The 15,361-nt window shown below is 40.6% G+C and overlaps 1 protein-coding gene across 10 annotated transcripts in view; it reads right to left on the bottom strand.

Moving 5' to 3' along the window:
• Nucleotides 1–60: 60 nt before the first annotated feature.
• The window catches only part of baiap2a (BAR/IMD domain containing adaptor protein 2a), a 51,860-nt gene continuing 36,559 nt past the window's right edge, over nt 61–15,361 (bottom strand). Inside the window, exons 7-15 of one of the 10 annotated variants that reach the window (XM_044181124.1) lie at nt 11,598–11,750; nt 8,740–8,982; nt 7,945–8,176; nt 7,222–7,423; nt 7,027–7,095; nt 6,782–6,935; nt 6,504–6,541; nt 2,135–2,177; nt 1,492–1,630 (exon numbers count right to left, since the gene is read on the bottom strand). In XM_044181124.1, coding sequence (XP_044037059.1) covers nt 2,150–2,177; nt 6,504–6,541; nt 6,782–6,935; nt 7,027–7,095; nt 7,222–7,423; nt 7,945–8,176; nt 8,740–8,982; nt 11,598–11,750 — 1,119 coding nt within the window. In that variant the 3' untranslated portion in view covers nt 1,492–1,630; nt 2,135–2,149. The other 9 variants (XM_044181123.1, XM_044181120.1, XM_044181118.1 and 6 more) reach the window with 9 other exon arrangements.

The following is a 15,361-nucleotide window of genomic DNA, read 5'->3' as shown; positions in this document are numbered from 1 at the left end:
CTGCAAAAAAAATAAAATAAAAAAACACGAAAACATTAAACCATAAAACACATAAAAGTATGACATTTGTACCCATTTAGATTTATTTTGGACAAGATAATTTATATGTACTTTCTGTACAGTACAGATATAATACAAACAGGGACAAAAGTGAGAAATGGACAAATGGAAAGCTATATAAAAGTAAAAAATGCATTTGAAACTTGCTGCCCAAATGAGCTGTGTAATAAAAGCCTGATCATACCACTCAGTGTAAAGGACTCATCCATGGAAAACTGACTTTTCATGATATAACTGTTGATTTATTGCAGTCTAAGCATTTTAGCTCATTCACACAACCATACACATTATTGCTTTTCCGTCACACAGTTTCACTACTATCCCCACACATCATACTGTAGATAAATGCCTCTGCTCTAAGCTTTTCTCCCAGATGAGTGTATAATACTGAGAATGAATAATCAAAAGCCATGATAATACTGTACCTTATCTGATAAGCTACCACTCCCTCAAAGCTAAATATATAAAAAAGACCCATTATGTATGCACTGTAATTCATCTCTTGGCTATCTGGCAGCTTAGATGTTACTGAAATTTTAAGCAATTCAAAATATTATTGTATTATTTCGGTGGCATTGCAATTGTACTGCACTGGAGCTTGCTAAGCAAAAAATTTAATTAAATAAAAAGACAAGAAAAAAAGGTCTACGTTACAAGCAAACAAAACAAAAAGGGAAATAATCCCACTTATATTTTCAGGAATATAAAAAATACAAGTTGAACTGTGATGCACATGCCCTCAAACCAGTTTACAGAATGATTTGGTCAATGCTGCACAAAGCATATGTTTTAAAAAAAAAGGCACAGTTCCCACATTGAAAATATGGGTATACTGTATCATGATCAAATATATAGTACTATATCACTTAACAAAAGCAGAATTATAGTTTACTCACCAACTGTCAAGTTCTAGTTATCTGTGGCAGTATCCAATCTACACTTTGTCTTCAGTGCATATTACAGTGATGCACTGAAAACTGTTACCGACCATCTTACACCCTCAGCCTCACTTAAACAACTAATGCAGAGTGTGCCTTCACTGCTCAGCGTAAATAATCCTCAAATGAAATTTACAGTGTATAGTGTTGAAGAAAAAATATCCCATTGTAGAAGTGCAGATAAATAATAATAAATGTGACTGCATCACTAGTGAAAACCTATTAGCCACACCTAATCCACAACTGGTGTGATCTAAATAACTAATAAAATCTACTGTCACACTTGCACTTGAATGTTCAGCCTGAGACATTCAATGTTTGTGGAAACATTTGCAAAAACATCACAAGGATTAACCGTAAATTCTCTTGAGTGAATTTCCACGGCAGAGAAACTAAATTCTTAGTGTAACATGTTCCTTTTGCCCCAAAAAAAAAAAAAAAAAAAATCACACTTTTGGGCCCTCTTGTGATAACATCATACAACTCAAACATGCCAATCTTAGCCATTTTCTTTATCCCCCTCAAAAGGGCCCATTAGTGGACAGAAGGGGACAGCAGGCCACTAGTAGAAGATGGGTGTAGATCGGTCATCAATGAAGGTGGGCCGGAGGTAGACCTCCAGGGAACGGTCACTGTGGGGAGAGGAGGGGTGAGACAATGAACAGTGACAGTTAGGTTGAACACACAACAAAAATTAGAGAGATACATGGTCAACTATGTAATCACCCCCAAAAGAAATCTGCCTTCCCATGGTTTTGTTTCTTACAGTAAGTTGAGCAAACATTTGCAGTATCTACTGTGAGTTTTAGCAAGCATGTAGTGAGAAAACTCTTGTAAAATATGACAAAAAAAAGAACAAACAGCTTGCAATAGGCACGCATGCAGTGTTAGTGTCGTCTCTGTTTGATATTGTGATACACACACAAAAAAAGTAATTCTTTTACAACCCAAGGCCTGCTGGACTGACAGAGCCAAATGCTGCCACATCCATGGAGGCCAAAGGACAGAAAAGACCTGTGATTCCCAGCATCCTACTGCAGCCAGACAGCCAATGACAGCAGAGAGAACCAGGCAGTAATAAAGAGAAGGAGAAAAGTGATTGGTTGGCTGAAAGGCAATGGAGGCTGGTGACTTACGGAGGTCCTGTTCCCTCAGAACCGGGACAATTCTGGACCCAAACTGGAAGGTAAAGAGAACCTTTGGGTTTGAATGGCTCATCTTTCAGATCATGCATGGGTCACATTTTGTAACAACACTGCTGGTTAGTCTGGTGCAAGATGAACATACTGTAGGTTGATAACAATAACTAACTGAAATGAGGGATGGAAAACAGAAGTATACACTTCATGCTCAACAAGCCATACACTGTATGCTCCTTTTGAAATGCTAAACTACGTGAGGAAATGTGTCTGCAGCTCGCCTTAGTGGACATGAACGTTATTGTAAATGCAATGCAATCAACAGGCAGGTGTTCTGGAGTTGTGTCTGCTAAAATTTGTGCATTATTATTATTTCTATCACCTAAATACTCAAACAAGCCAAAAATACTTAAAACACAACCAAAACAGAAGATAAGCAGGCAGGCAGAGTTCAGATAATCAAAATATGCATACTGTACACAACACCACCATACACACTGACAGTCTATTATTTTTTTTTTTTTTTTTACAGTGACACAGAGCAGCACAGATGCTATGGGTGTTACTTGGGGAGGGGTGAGGATGAAACTGCATGCTTGGGACGCAGTTGCGGTTTGAAATGATTCACACAAGGGCGGCAATTTTGAAAAAAAAGGAATTAATTAAAACATATAAAAGGGGGGAAAAAAAGCAGTTCAGAGCCATAACTTTGAAACAAGGAAAAGGTGCAACAAAACTGAAAATGTCATTGTCACTGACAGAACAGATTTCTCGTCAGACCAGACTGTTTATTAATATATAGAGATATATTTTATTTAGAATACCTTTGTAAAAAGTCACCATACATTCAAGGTCAATTTTCAGTATCACATTTTCTGGTTTCCCTCCACAGCATGCATTAGATAAACACTTCAACTAATCAGTAGTTTCTCATTGTTGGAAATATTTTGTTTTTTTACAAGGACAATAAGTTTTTAAAAGAAAAGACCAAAAACTACATAGCCACTCAGGGAATACAATCATACATAACACTGAGAGCTGCAAAAGCCTTGGTTGTCATTTAACCTAAAACTAATTCACAGCTGTTATTGAGAATACTCAAAAGAAGATTAAAACCCCTTCCAAACTCACTGTAGGTTCAGAAAAAGACCAAACTGAAGGTTATTGGAGTGAGGCATTTTATTTTAACTGACAATTCTGGCAGTAAGTTTGGCCAAGAATGGCAAAAAGACTGTGGGGCTGAGGGTGGTTTTAATTAAAAATTTATAGGAAAATGTTTTTGCAATGGCCATAATACGATTATATATATATATATATATATATATATATATATATATATATATATATATATATATATATATATATATATATATATATATATATATATATATACTGTATATTCTTGAAGCTCAATTTAAAAAAATGCTTCATTGTACAGAAAGTATGTGTTTAATAGAAAAAAAAAAAGAAGCACAGTAAGGCAAATATGACACACACCCTCTGGACGGAAAATCAAGTCTAGCACTGACACAAGGAAGCACAGCGCGACCTACGGGATCTCTCAGAACAGAAACATAGTAATCTGCTGCACAGCCTTACTTTGAACAAAGCTTTTTTGAGCATGTGTGTGTTGGGTGGGAACTCGATAATACTTGGCCCACGTGTACTTAAAAAGGCCATTCAGCCAGTGGCTTTAGTACAATGACATTGAAGTCTTTTGGCACTTGTACAGTACATGAACATGTCCTTTAGTTTGACAAAATGACACAACCATGTACATGCATGAAAGACAAGCAGGAGCAAAGGCAGTCTCTTGAGAGATCAGTCCGTGATGGTGGACTGTGATCAGAGAGTATTCAGAGTCCATATCGCTGCATGCCGAGCAGGTAGGCCCCGCTCTGGCTCTCTCGCTCAACGCAATCCTCCACCCACCAACCGCTACTGTCCACACCGACACCACCAGCAGCAGCACCCAGGATGGATGGAAGGAGGAAAGGAGGGACCCGGGGAGGAAGAGAGGACAGAAAGGAGGGATGAAACTGGCCTCTTCCACTTGGAGAAGGGGTGTGTGTGGAGGCAGAGGAGGAGGAGGAGGAGAGGTGGAGATAAGTGGACAGGAGGGAGGCTAAGAGGAGGGAAAGATGGGGAGGAAGAGGCCCCTGTGCTATCCGGAGCTGTCTGTGTCTGTCTGTATGTCTGTTCTCACACAGTCGAAATCAATTTGCCATCAGGACTGTCACTGTGGAACAAAGAGAGAAGGAAGCTTGCCAGGTCGGACACACTCAGAGAGAAATGGAGAAAGACAAGACAGGCACAAGGAGGCAGGGTAGAGTTTAGGAGAAGTGTAGGTGGGGTCAGGAAATCTACATCGCCCCACCTACAGCTACAACTCCAAACACACCTGCCATGATCAGGAAGATTGGACTTCCAATTCCCTCATCAACACTTTTTAATCCAGATATGTTTACTGGCTGAATATTATTGCCCATTTCAAGCAGTTTTAATGAATATTTGTCTGTCACTGACAAGTCGACAAAACCCAGAAGTTACTGTTGATGAGAAAATCAAGTCATCTCCTTAGCTGGAGGGATGTAGTGTCAGATTAGTCTGTTTGGGGTGAATACACCCTGCACTGGACAGTGTTGTCTCAAATTACTGATACAGAAAAAAACACATTCAGAGCAGACAAGAGTATGTAAAACAGCTTGGCACTGGTGCCCAAAGCCCCAGGCTGACAAGCAGTGATGACTGAGATGAAGTCAGCATGATGTCTACTGTCACAACATGTACTCCACCAGACACCAATACGAGTGCACACACACTCTAGGCCATTTCTCTCTCTCTCTCTCTCTCTCTCTCTCTCTCTCTCTCTCTCTCTCTCCCACTCACTCACTCTCTGTCTCTCACACAAACACACACATTTATATACATGTACACAAGAATGTACTTCCTGATTGGACAGAAACAGGCACAGCATAATTCCTAAACCTAACCTCACACATCCCTGGTGAGTCAGCAAAGGACTTGATAGGATTACAGTGCAAATATACTGGGCCACGAGCACTCAAACTAAACTAAACTGAGACACTAACCCCGCTAGACTAGAATCATTACTTTAAAGAGCTATTATAAAAATACAGTATGCAAGAGCAAAGAGGAAAGGACAAAGAAGACACAAAATATTCAAAAGAAACACACATCTCATGACGTGGGGATTTTAACACTACAGCTAAATAAAATATATTGCTTGAGCCAAACTATTATTCCTCACCAATTCTGATTCTATCAATCGATTAGTCGATCGACAAAAAAATAATGGCCAACTATTCTGATAATTCATTATTCATCAAATCAGTTGTCAAGGCAAAATAGCCAAACATTCTCTGGTTCTAGCTTTTCAGATGTGAAGATTTGTTGCTTTTCCCTGTTTTATATCATTGTAAATTGAATATATATAGGGTTTGGACTGTTGGTCAGACAAAACAGGTCATTTGAAGAAGGCTCTAGGAAATTTGTCACTGATCACAAGATTGTCACTATTCATTTTATAGACTTAACAAATAATAATAATAATAATAATAATAAATAATAATAATAATAATCTGCAGCAAACAATAACAAATACTCCTTATACTATGTAAATGTGGGTGTACTTTGTATCAGACACTGTGTGGAACTGTAGTCTATCAAAGTTTCCTGTTTCCATACTACATATTAACTGTATACAGTATATACTAATTGTCATAGTATACTCTTTGCAGTTAGTTAAGAAACCAATGTACTTCACCATTTTGTACTAACACAAAATTATGCAATATGCGTTGATGGACATCAAACAAAATGTGACTTTGAAATGCCTCTGCCAATAAAAATTCACAGAATGAAAGCAAATTATTCAGCTAAAAATGTTGTACTTTTTTCTTGTTTGTTTTGCAAGATCTTCCGTCTTCTATCTCACCACTGTCTACTATTTGTCTTAATGTTTTACAATTGTGATTGGCTCCACCAGTTCCTTTGTTCATTGCGTTATGAGACAATGGTGTACATCAAAAGCTCACTCAAGAATCATCAACTTTTTAAGATCCACAGACTTTTTGGAGAATACAAAATTTTTCCACTACATAACATACTCTAAACCTGCTTAGAATGTGTATGTAGTATTTAATTAGCACACTGCGTACGTTGAGCAGTTGCCTTGCTGTCTCTCAGCATTTAGTAATTCAGGTGAAATGCCATTTATCTAAGGTGACTGGCTCTCATGTCTTCTTCTGTCACAAATTCCAAAACTATCCAAGTTAAACAATTCAGATGGCAGCAGCAGTCATATCAGTCATTACTTAGAGGGCAAGGCAGAAAAGGCACTTACCTTGTGGCAAAGCGGCCATCATAATCCTCAATAGCAGGCTGAAAGGATAAAAGTAATATTTCTTACTTTGTGTGCTTGTATACCCAGGATTGCTGTACTTGCATATAAACACTAGGTGGCAGCAGAAACTCAGCAAAAGTCTCCTTTTCAGTTACTGCAGGATTACTCATATCTAATTATGCAACACAAGACTAAACCAGATTGGGACTACAAATTAACTGAACAAAAGTAACAAGTGTTCACGGATACTACACATGTTAAATTGTACCTACCTGTACCTGTGTGGCAAAGCCTGCCATGCTGTAGGGGCGTGGGCGGGTCTGTGCTAGGCTCTGTGCCAGCAGTCGGGCAGTTAGGCCGTAGTCAGGTGTGGGCACTGATCCATCATTCTCCAACAAGTTCCCTGTGCTGCTACTTTTCCCATGGTGCAGGCTGGGGCGGGAAGAAAACAAAGGCCTCGGACTTGGGCACATTTGGGCTCATTACGTTGACACACAACTTATGATAGAAAAATGCTACATACTTCACTTTGAGCTTCTCACTGTCACTATCAGGCAGCACACGTGTGTAGGAGAATGGGAACCATCCGCGCCTAAGAAAAGTGAAGACCTTGTTAAACGTATACTCTACATTCACTGTATCTACATGTGGTACCAATATTTGTCCAGTCCCACAGTATGGATTCAGGCAAAATAGAATATATGAATACATTGCTTACATCTTGTTCTTCTCATTCTCCCCATAGTGCCAGCCATCACGGGCTTCAGGCACTAGCAGGGTGATGACATCTCCCTCAGAGAAGCTGAGCAGGGTGCCATTGTCACCCGCAGCGTGGGAGAAGATTGCCTGGACACGGGCGCGCCCATTCTTTTCCAGGCCTGCTGCCATGGAACTGGACCTGGGCAGGGTCCGTGTCTCTCCTGAGGAGACAATAGTCAGACATGAAATTCATTAAGAGTTCACAGTACCACAGTCACAAGTGCTGTGCATAACTGCCGTCTGCAGTGCTAACGGAGGGTAACCTTTATGTCTCTTTAGGCACAGTCAGCAGCCAGGCAGATGTTCTAAATTTAGCAATTTCCTAAATGTGCCAGATTAACTGATACTCATGGTATAATCACCATAAACAAATGAGACTATTAGTTGAGATGACTGGTAGACTATCTCATGCCAACATTTCTCATAAATACTGTTTCTTAGTGTATGTTGCTACTTCTACCTGCTCCTCCTTTGTGACAATGAAGAGCAGCGGCCAACATTGTAATTTAGCATAGACGTTGGTAGGTGATCATGTGATTGCAACTATTTATGTGATGTTAAAATGCTCCTCAGTGTACCTTTAAGTAAAATGACAGGAAAAGGTTTGAGGCCCAATCAAATATTCTGCTTGTGATATTCATGCTGTTGCTCGTGAAATTCTAGCAGTGCTCGGACATCTTACCAACGGGGTTCTTATTCTTGGCGGGGGCAGGCCTGCGGACAGGGAGGGTGTTGGAGTAGACATCGCTGACCTGTCTCTGGGGCTGAGCCAGGGACTGGCCCTGCGCCTGGGTCTGAGGGGATGAAGGCCTGACTTGGGACACGGACATAGTCCCTCCATCCGTCCAGTATTCCTCCCCGTGGACTCCTGTTGTCCCATTGACCATGGACATACCATCAGGGCCCATCAGCCTCTGGAATAAACAAGTGGACGTATGGATTAAATAAGTAAAATTGTGAAAATGGCCTCACCTGTACAATACTACAGTATCAATTACTTCATGAAATATTTTAGCCAAAGTTATGTTATGATCATGAACATCTGCTGAGTTTATATTAATTCATCATTTATGAGAGTTCATCTAAGTCTAGTCTGTCAGCTGCTGCTCAGCATGGAATGTAGACACTAAACAGCTCATAAACTTGAGTGCCAGAGACTAGAGAGATGTTTGTCTGATTTGCATCTTTATGGAGGTGGACAAGCTGACATTACAATAGAACTGATAGTTCCTTCACAGTGGTACTAAGGAGGAAACTGAAGTGAAGTAACTCCAGTTAAGTAATTAAGTTCTCTTTAAAAAAATAAAAAAAACAATATATGTTTTAAGTCTGTGACGTCATATGCAAGACTACAGTATATTATCAAATTAAAATTGAAGTATTTGCTCTGGCTTAAAGTTAGCTTCTTTTGGCTATAAGAAAGAAAGAAAAAAATCACTAAAAAGAAAACATCAGCCACTCATTTTCCTAAACGCACCCCTGGGTGTCCCAGGCCACTGCCCATAAAGACAGCCAGCTCTGGGGGCACAGGAAGAGGCTGGGCCCCGGGGATAGGGTCTGAGATGACCAGGTTGGATTTGGAGGTATGCAGGGGGCTTGTGCCCCCAAGGGCGGCAGAGCCCATCTGCTGGGCCAGTAGCATGGCCCTCTCTGGCAGCTTGTTGGGGTCTGAGCAAGCCTGTTGCCACACTGGGATCTTCTGGGTCAGAAGGTCTTTACCCTGGAGGAAGGAGGAAGGAAAGATCGGAGAAGAGATGTATTGATGCAGCTGTGATGTGACCAGAGAAAAAAGCTCAGTCAAGCATTTTCTTTGCTAAACCTTCAATTTCCTTCCTATTCTTTAAAAAACATTTCTCACTCTGTATCCTTGACCACTGCCCTTTGCACAGCTATGATAATGCGCTGCGTGGGTGAGGCTGTGGGACAGACTAACATACAACCAAGCTGCCCACTTCAGCATCTCACAGCCTGTGGACACGGCTGTTCTTTCTACAATTATGGAAATAGAGTTCAATGGATAGACAGAAATGCACACATTTGTGTATGACTGTACAGTATACACGCATGCACACACATACAAAACACAGACAGTTTTGTCCCTTTGTATGTACTAATTTGTTGCTCTCGTCATCTCTTTCTCGCTCTCTCGCTCCTACACACACACACACACACACACACACACACACACACACACACACACAGACACACACTAGGAACCCTCTGGGAAAGGGTTCTTCAGTTTGCTGAAGGTGAACTCTTCCCACAAACACCCCCATCCTGATTAATGACTAGACTCCATGTTGAAAAAAGAAGCGGCAGCACAGTCCACACACACACACAAACACACACACACAAAAACACACGGTCCTCCTCTAGCCACATCTTCAGACTGGCAGTTCACATCCACCAGTAATCCCAGGAGAGTGATGTACTCCATTACCCAAGAATATTAAATTCTTGGGTAATAGATAGGGCATGCATTTGTAGCACACACGCAGAGACATACACACAACAACAAGCATAAGGAAATAAAATTGACTAAATCCTGGTTAATAGCGCTCCATTACCTTTGATGGTATGATATCGGGGGAAATCTGTTTGGATTCAAAGGTTCTTGGCTTCAAATGTCAACAAAAATGTGAAAATAACAAGCAGGTATTATACAATTCTCTAGTGACTGTTGTAAACAATATGGTTGAGAAACAGTTTGCAACTTGTCCTGTTCATTGCACTGAGCTTTGATTTCAATCCATCTTTCTCAACATTCAGCATTTTGATGCCTTTTCCTGTTGAAGTCTTTTATGAACAAGCGAGGCAGTTCTCTACACAAAAAGGTGGCCAGACACTCGAAGGTACAATGATGGATTACAGCTTCAGATATGCCTGTCAGCAGGGCATTGTCTACAGTCTTAATGAATTTTTAAAATGAAGAGGCCCCTATGAGCAGTCAAAGTTAATGCCACTTTGAATTATATATCTCCTAGTATGCTCTTTTCGCTGAACAATGGTCTACAGCAGGTGAGTTTCAAATAAAACAGAGATGACAGACGGGGAGTAGCTGGCTAGAATCAACATTATAGCACAAAGGGAATAAGCTAAGTTTTATAAATTGATCTAACAAGCTCTGCGCATGTTCCATTTTGAACATAATGGGCAGAAAATGTTTTTCCTGATTAGTTGAAAGATCAAAAGAACTGAAAACAGGCTAAGCTCCATTAGTTACTGAGGTGTTACTGTTACATTTCTCAATCAGTTTCTTGCTATGAGCGATGAAGCCCCACATGGACACATTATGTTCTGCCAAAATCCGACAGGTTTTCTTATTTCAGATGAGAGATTTCCATGTTTGACTATATGTCCTTTCCTTTCTGAGTGATTATAAGTGGGCGCCGTTGGAAAAACGTGATGTCATGTATTTCTATGCACTAATTGGAGTTGAGCAACATTTGAATCAAAATATGATAAAAGTTGTGGGGGTATTTTTGCTTGCATTAACATCACTGCCAATCAAATTTAATCAAACCACAGCTACACATTCCTACACATTCATTTCAACTTTAAAGGTGAGGTATGTGATTCTGGAGAAATCCAATACCATGACAAATACCATGATATAGAGCGAACAACGACGCAGCAAGTAATGTAATTAATGTTAGCTAGGTTGTGGGTTAGCAAACTGTCCCTAAAGTTGCTGCTACGAAGCTAACAGCCAGAGAGGACGAGACGGTTTCCCAGAGCCAGCAAACCAGCTCCAGACAGCGATACTCACAACTCTCCTGCTTCTATAACTAACATCACAACAACAGCATGTCTCAGAAAACTAGAAGGTAAGCTGAATGTCCGTGGGCAAGTACTTTAACGTTACCTGACACACAAATCATGGCTGGAATGGTTGGAATAGTGTTGTGTGCCACTTTGTTTATTTCCCATTTACAGAACCAGGGCTGTGTACAAACATAGAACGGCCAGCTAGCGGACCGTGAGGAGATATTCACTGAATTTGACAAAAAGATGTGTATGGATTAGACTCTCATACGCCACCTTTAACTTTTTCCTTTGATTTTTGCTTATTTAGTCATGGATATATAGAAATACTTGAGGTCTGAAACCAAGTTTTTAGGGGCTTCAAAGTGGCAGTATCGACTTAAATGGCTGTCTTCTTGAGAATGTTAAGCATGACTTCCAGCAACAAAATTCATCTGTAAACACTAAATATATCCTCATCTATTTTAATTCTATGGCATCCATGTCTCTCCTTATCCTTCTTTGATAGCAAAAAATACTTTATCGTTTTTATGTTGTTGATGGTCAAGTGACACTTGACAAGTGACTCACCTTGCCATGGTAGGCGCTGCTGTTCTTGGCCACGGCACATTGGCGATCCACCAGGAAACAGTACCTGCGACGCTCCTCAGACAAGGCTGTCTTGTATCCCTCAGCGATGAAGGTGTCCAGCTCAGTCTGCTTACTGCTGATGGTCTCCACAAACTGATGGGAAACACACAAGGACACAAAGACATGAGCATCATTTACTAACCGAGACACAATATCTACAGATTTTTACAAAAGAATCACAACATACCGGTTCTGTGCATTGAATATTTTCTTTCATATGTCGTTAAAGTCGCCAAAAGCTACTTTTCACATTTAGTAGGTAAGGCCAATGGACTGAAGGTCTGATAAGGAAAGTGTCCAAGCCAGCTAACATCTAGGTACTTTTTTTTTTTTTAAATAACACCCTGCATCACATTCACACAACTACAAACAAACATTCATACTCAGGAGCTTTGCAGTACAGTACTGCCAATCATTGCACAGCTCCACTGCAGCAATTAGTGCACCTTGGCAGTAATAGTTGTGCAAGGAGAGAGCCTTAGTCAGTAACTTTCTCTGGTCAGATTTTTCCTACCGAGTGCTACAGAGGCAAGGCAATTATGACTGAAGATCCCACAGTGTGGAGGAACTGCTCACAATGACCCACTAATCCATTTTACATGACGGACAATAACAAATAACAGGTGTGTTAAAGCCTGTATAAGAGTGAGTAACAGCGACAGAAAGGGAGGGAGATCCAGTGCTGTTAGTTTGTTTTAGCATGAGTGCTCTAAAAATGGGAAATGTCAGTGGGAAATGTCTCACGAAGTTCACTGACAAAACACACATACACACAGTGTATGTGAAGCTATGGGGAGTCTTATTTTGAAGAGGAAGTGGCATTTAGGTGCTTTTGTGAGCGTGCGCATACACATCAGGCACCGTATTCATAAACAGCAGAGTTTGCATGTTGGTAGCTGAAAGTTTTAGATACTGTAGTCTCAAAGTAGGTTGACTGCGTCCAGTTTCATGGCTTTAATACTGTAACATCTGCTGATAAATACTGACCTAGAAGAGAGTGTTATATTTACTTGCAGTGATTTGACTTAGACTGAACTTTTCTTTGGGGTACTGACTGGTTTCAAGTGTGTTATGTGGGTATGTTTCTATATATAACCAGAATCAAATACACATACACATATGTTTCTTTTGGTACACAATTTAAGATGGCTTGTCATGGGTAATGACCAAAAACACTTTGTTTTGAATTGCACTGCATTAAGTTTGAGGATGATTCTGTTACTTTTGTTATGTCTTAGCTGTAGGAGAGAAGAAATTATCATAATCCATGTTGTTGTTGGTGCTGCAGCGTGATTAATGGTTCAGTATCTCAAATCATTAGAGTGCCTTTTAGAAAGTTTCACATTATATTCCACAAAGGCTGATGACAAGACTAATGAAGTTTGTTAAGTTGGAGTTCCTCCCTGCAGCCAAATGTAAGTTCCTGTGGTGCCACAACACAGTGCAGATGCATTTCATTTAGTAACCACCAGAGCACACTACTTCCCCACTGCCAACAGCCACAAGGTTAATCATTGGAATTCCAAGTGTGGAGGAATATTTTAGGTGGCTAAATGGCACTTACCACAAACATGGAAGAAATCCACGTACACCATAACACAAATCCACAGAGCCAAGTTGTCAAATCAAGCAAGAGAGGGATGAAAGGATGATGAACGCATTTTTCTCCCGAGAGCAGCCTGACCTTATTCTGTTCTTTCTGTAAACCTTAAACTCAAATTAAGCACTTTGAAATTGGTTCAGTTAGTTGCTTTAGTTCTTCATAAGCACAGCATTCAGTTAAAGGGCAGAGCGTCGCCTCAACAAGGTGACGAGCCCTCTCCTCTTGTCAAATACACATGGCCCAATTCTCCAAGCATTCAAAAGGTCACCAAACTAACCCAAGACAATGAATGCATAGGGAAAAGCCTGGGCAGACACCAGCCTCTATTATATCTGAGTGACCTCAGGTTACATCACAGCTGGAATAACTTGTTTTGCAAAGGTTATGAATATAAATTAAACCTGCAATACGTCAATGCAGTTCTTGCATTCAGACTTTTAAGTGATCTGTGTGTTCCCTTACACTAACATATTCAGGACAAAATCCTAACTAATACACCAGCAAAACATGCATGTGACATTATGCACTCTATTGCACTGAACACTAATACAGTTTCCAGTGTTTACAAGCAATGGGAAAGGAGGGATTCACACCCTTCCAAAAGTGAAGCATACAATAGGATTCAAAACAACACAACAGTGTATACTCTTTTTCATTCTTGTGGGGATTCAAAAGCATGTTTCCTGCAGTTAAGAGTTGCTTAGGTCTGCTCTTATGTTCCTTCATCATCAGCACTCTTTGGAATCAAAAGAATTGTATTGTAACGCTCCAGGGCACAACAGAAAGCACCTACACCTACAGTACCTGCTTCAATCTGTTGTGTGTGTGTGTGTGTGTGTGTGTGTTTGTTTGTTACTGCTTATCGTCAACAATAATTTTTTTCTGCATCTGTGTGAATCCACAATTCTAGGTTGGAGTCACTTTTCAATTTTATGACACCAAGCTGAAGAAACCCTTCTTTGAAACCCATCTAGAGATATTAATTCTGAATCTTGAACTCCGTCTCTCTCTATCTCTGTCTGGACTCTTATTAACAGCCTATGCAGTGCAAAGGAGTTTATCTAGATGAAACCCCATTCTACGGTACCTTGGTCCACTCCACTGAACTACATAATGAGCTGATTAGCATTTTGGCAGGGGCTTTACCCATTGATGAGATGGCACAGTGGACGTGTCTGAAGGCAGGAGAGAACAGGGAGAGTAAAGACAAACAAAGAGACAGACAGAGACGTGGGAGAGAAAACAACGAAGAGTCTGCGAGAGAGAAGGAGTGAGAGAGAGTGATTGAGACGGCGATCAATGAAATGTGGCTGCCATCTGTGTCCATTGCCAGACTGCACTCAGATATACTTTACTTTTTAATGAAAAGAGGGGAGATAAAAAAGAAAACTTAGTGCCTCTCAGCTGCTAAAATAACACAGATGTGGTGGACGAGGATGGGGAGGCGGAAATGCAGAGATTGCCTTAGCAACTTTTACTTGTACTTTTTCAGCAGCCTCGATAATCCCATCTCCGCACAAATTAAACTAAACAGTCTTAGGTGACATGTCTGTAGTCGGTCACTATCTAACACTTTCTAGGTGGATGGTTGTCATTATGAAGCGCAGGTCTTGAGGGAGTGCAGGGCTCTGTCCCTCTCTGTGTGTCGTCCTCCCCGGGGGGACTCTGGCGCAAACGAGTTGACTTTTCTCTCACACGCCCATAGCCGTGATATGATCATTGAAAGTGAGCAGGCTGAAAATGAGAAACGGAGATTGATTTTCCTTTTCTCTGCTAACTGACTGTACGTTATGAGTCTGGAGCCTGATGAGCTCGCTCCTCTGCACAGATGGGCCCAATTGATCAGTCATACAGACTCAGTAAGATGTGTGGTAATGCTACTACTCTCTATGTCCTTCCTATATGCTTAAAGTTTAAATTGTTATTGTTGTTTTTTGTTGTGCTAGTGGTTTGACCTCAGTCTATCTGTCTACTTTGATCCACAGCAAGACACTGTATCGCACAGTATGAATTACTGGCAATGAAATATAGCATCATGGTACTCGGTGGAAAAATCCTAAAATTTTTGGTGAACCCATGATCTTTCCTCTGCTGTCACAAT

This window comes from Siniperca chuatsi, linkage group LG21 (assembly GCF_020085105.1).
Source record: "Siniperca chuatsi isolate FFG_IHB_CAS linkage group LG21, ASM2008510v1, whole genome shotgun sequence".
NCBI lineage: Eukaryota > Metazoa > Chordata > Actinopteri > Centrarchiformes > Sinipercidae > Siniperca > Siniperca chuatsi.
The sequence above is the reverse complement of the archived record's forward strand: the minus strand, read 5'-3'. Positions and strand labels throughout refer to the sequence as shown.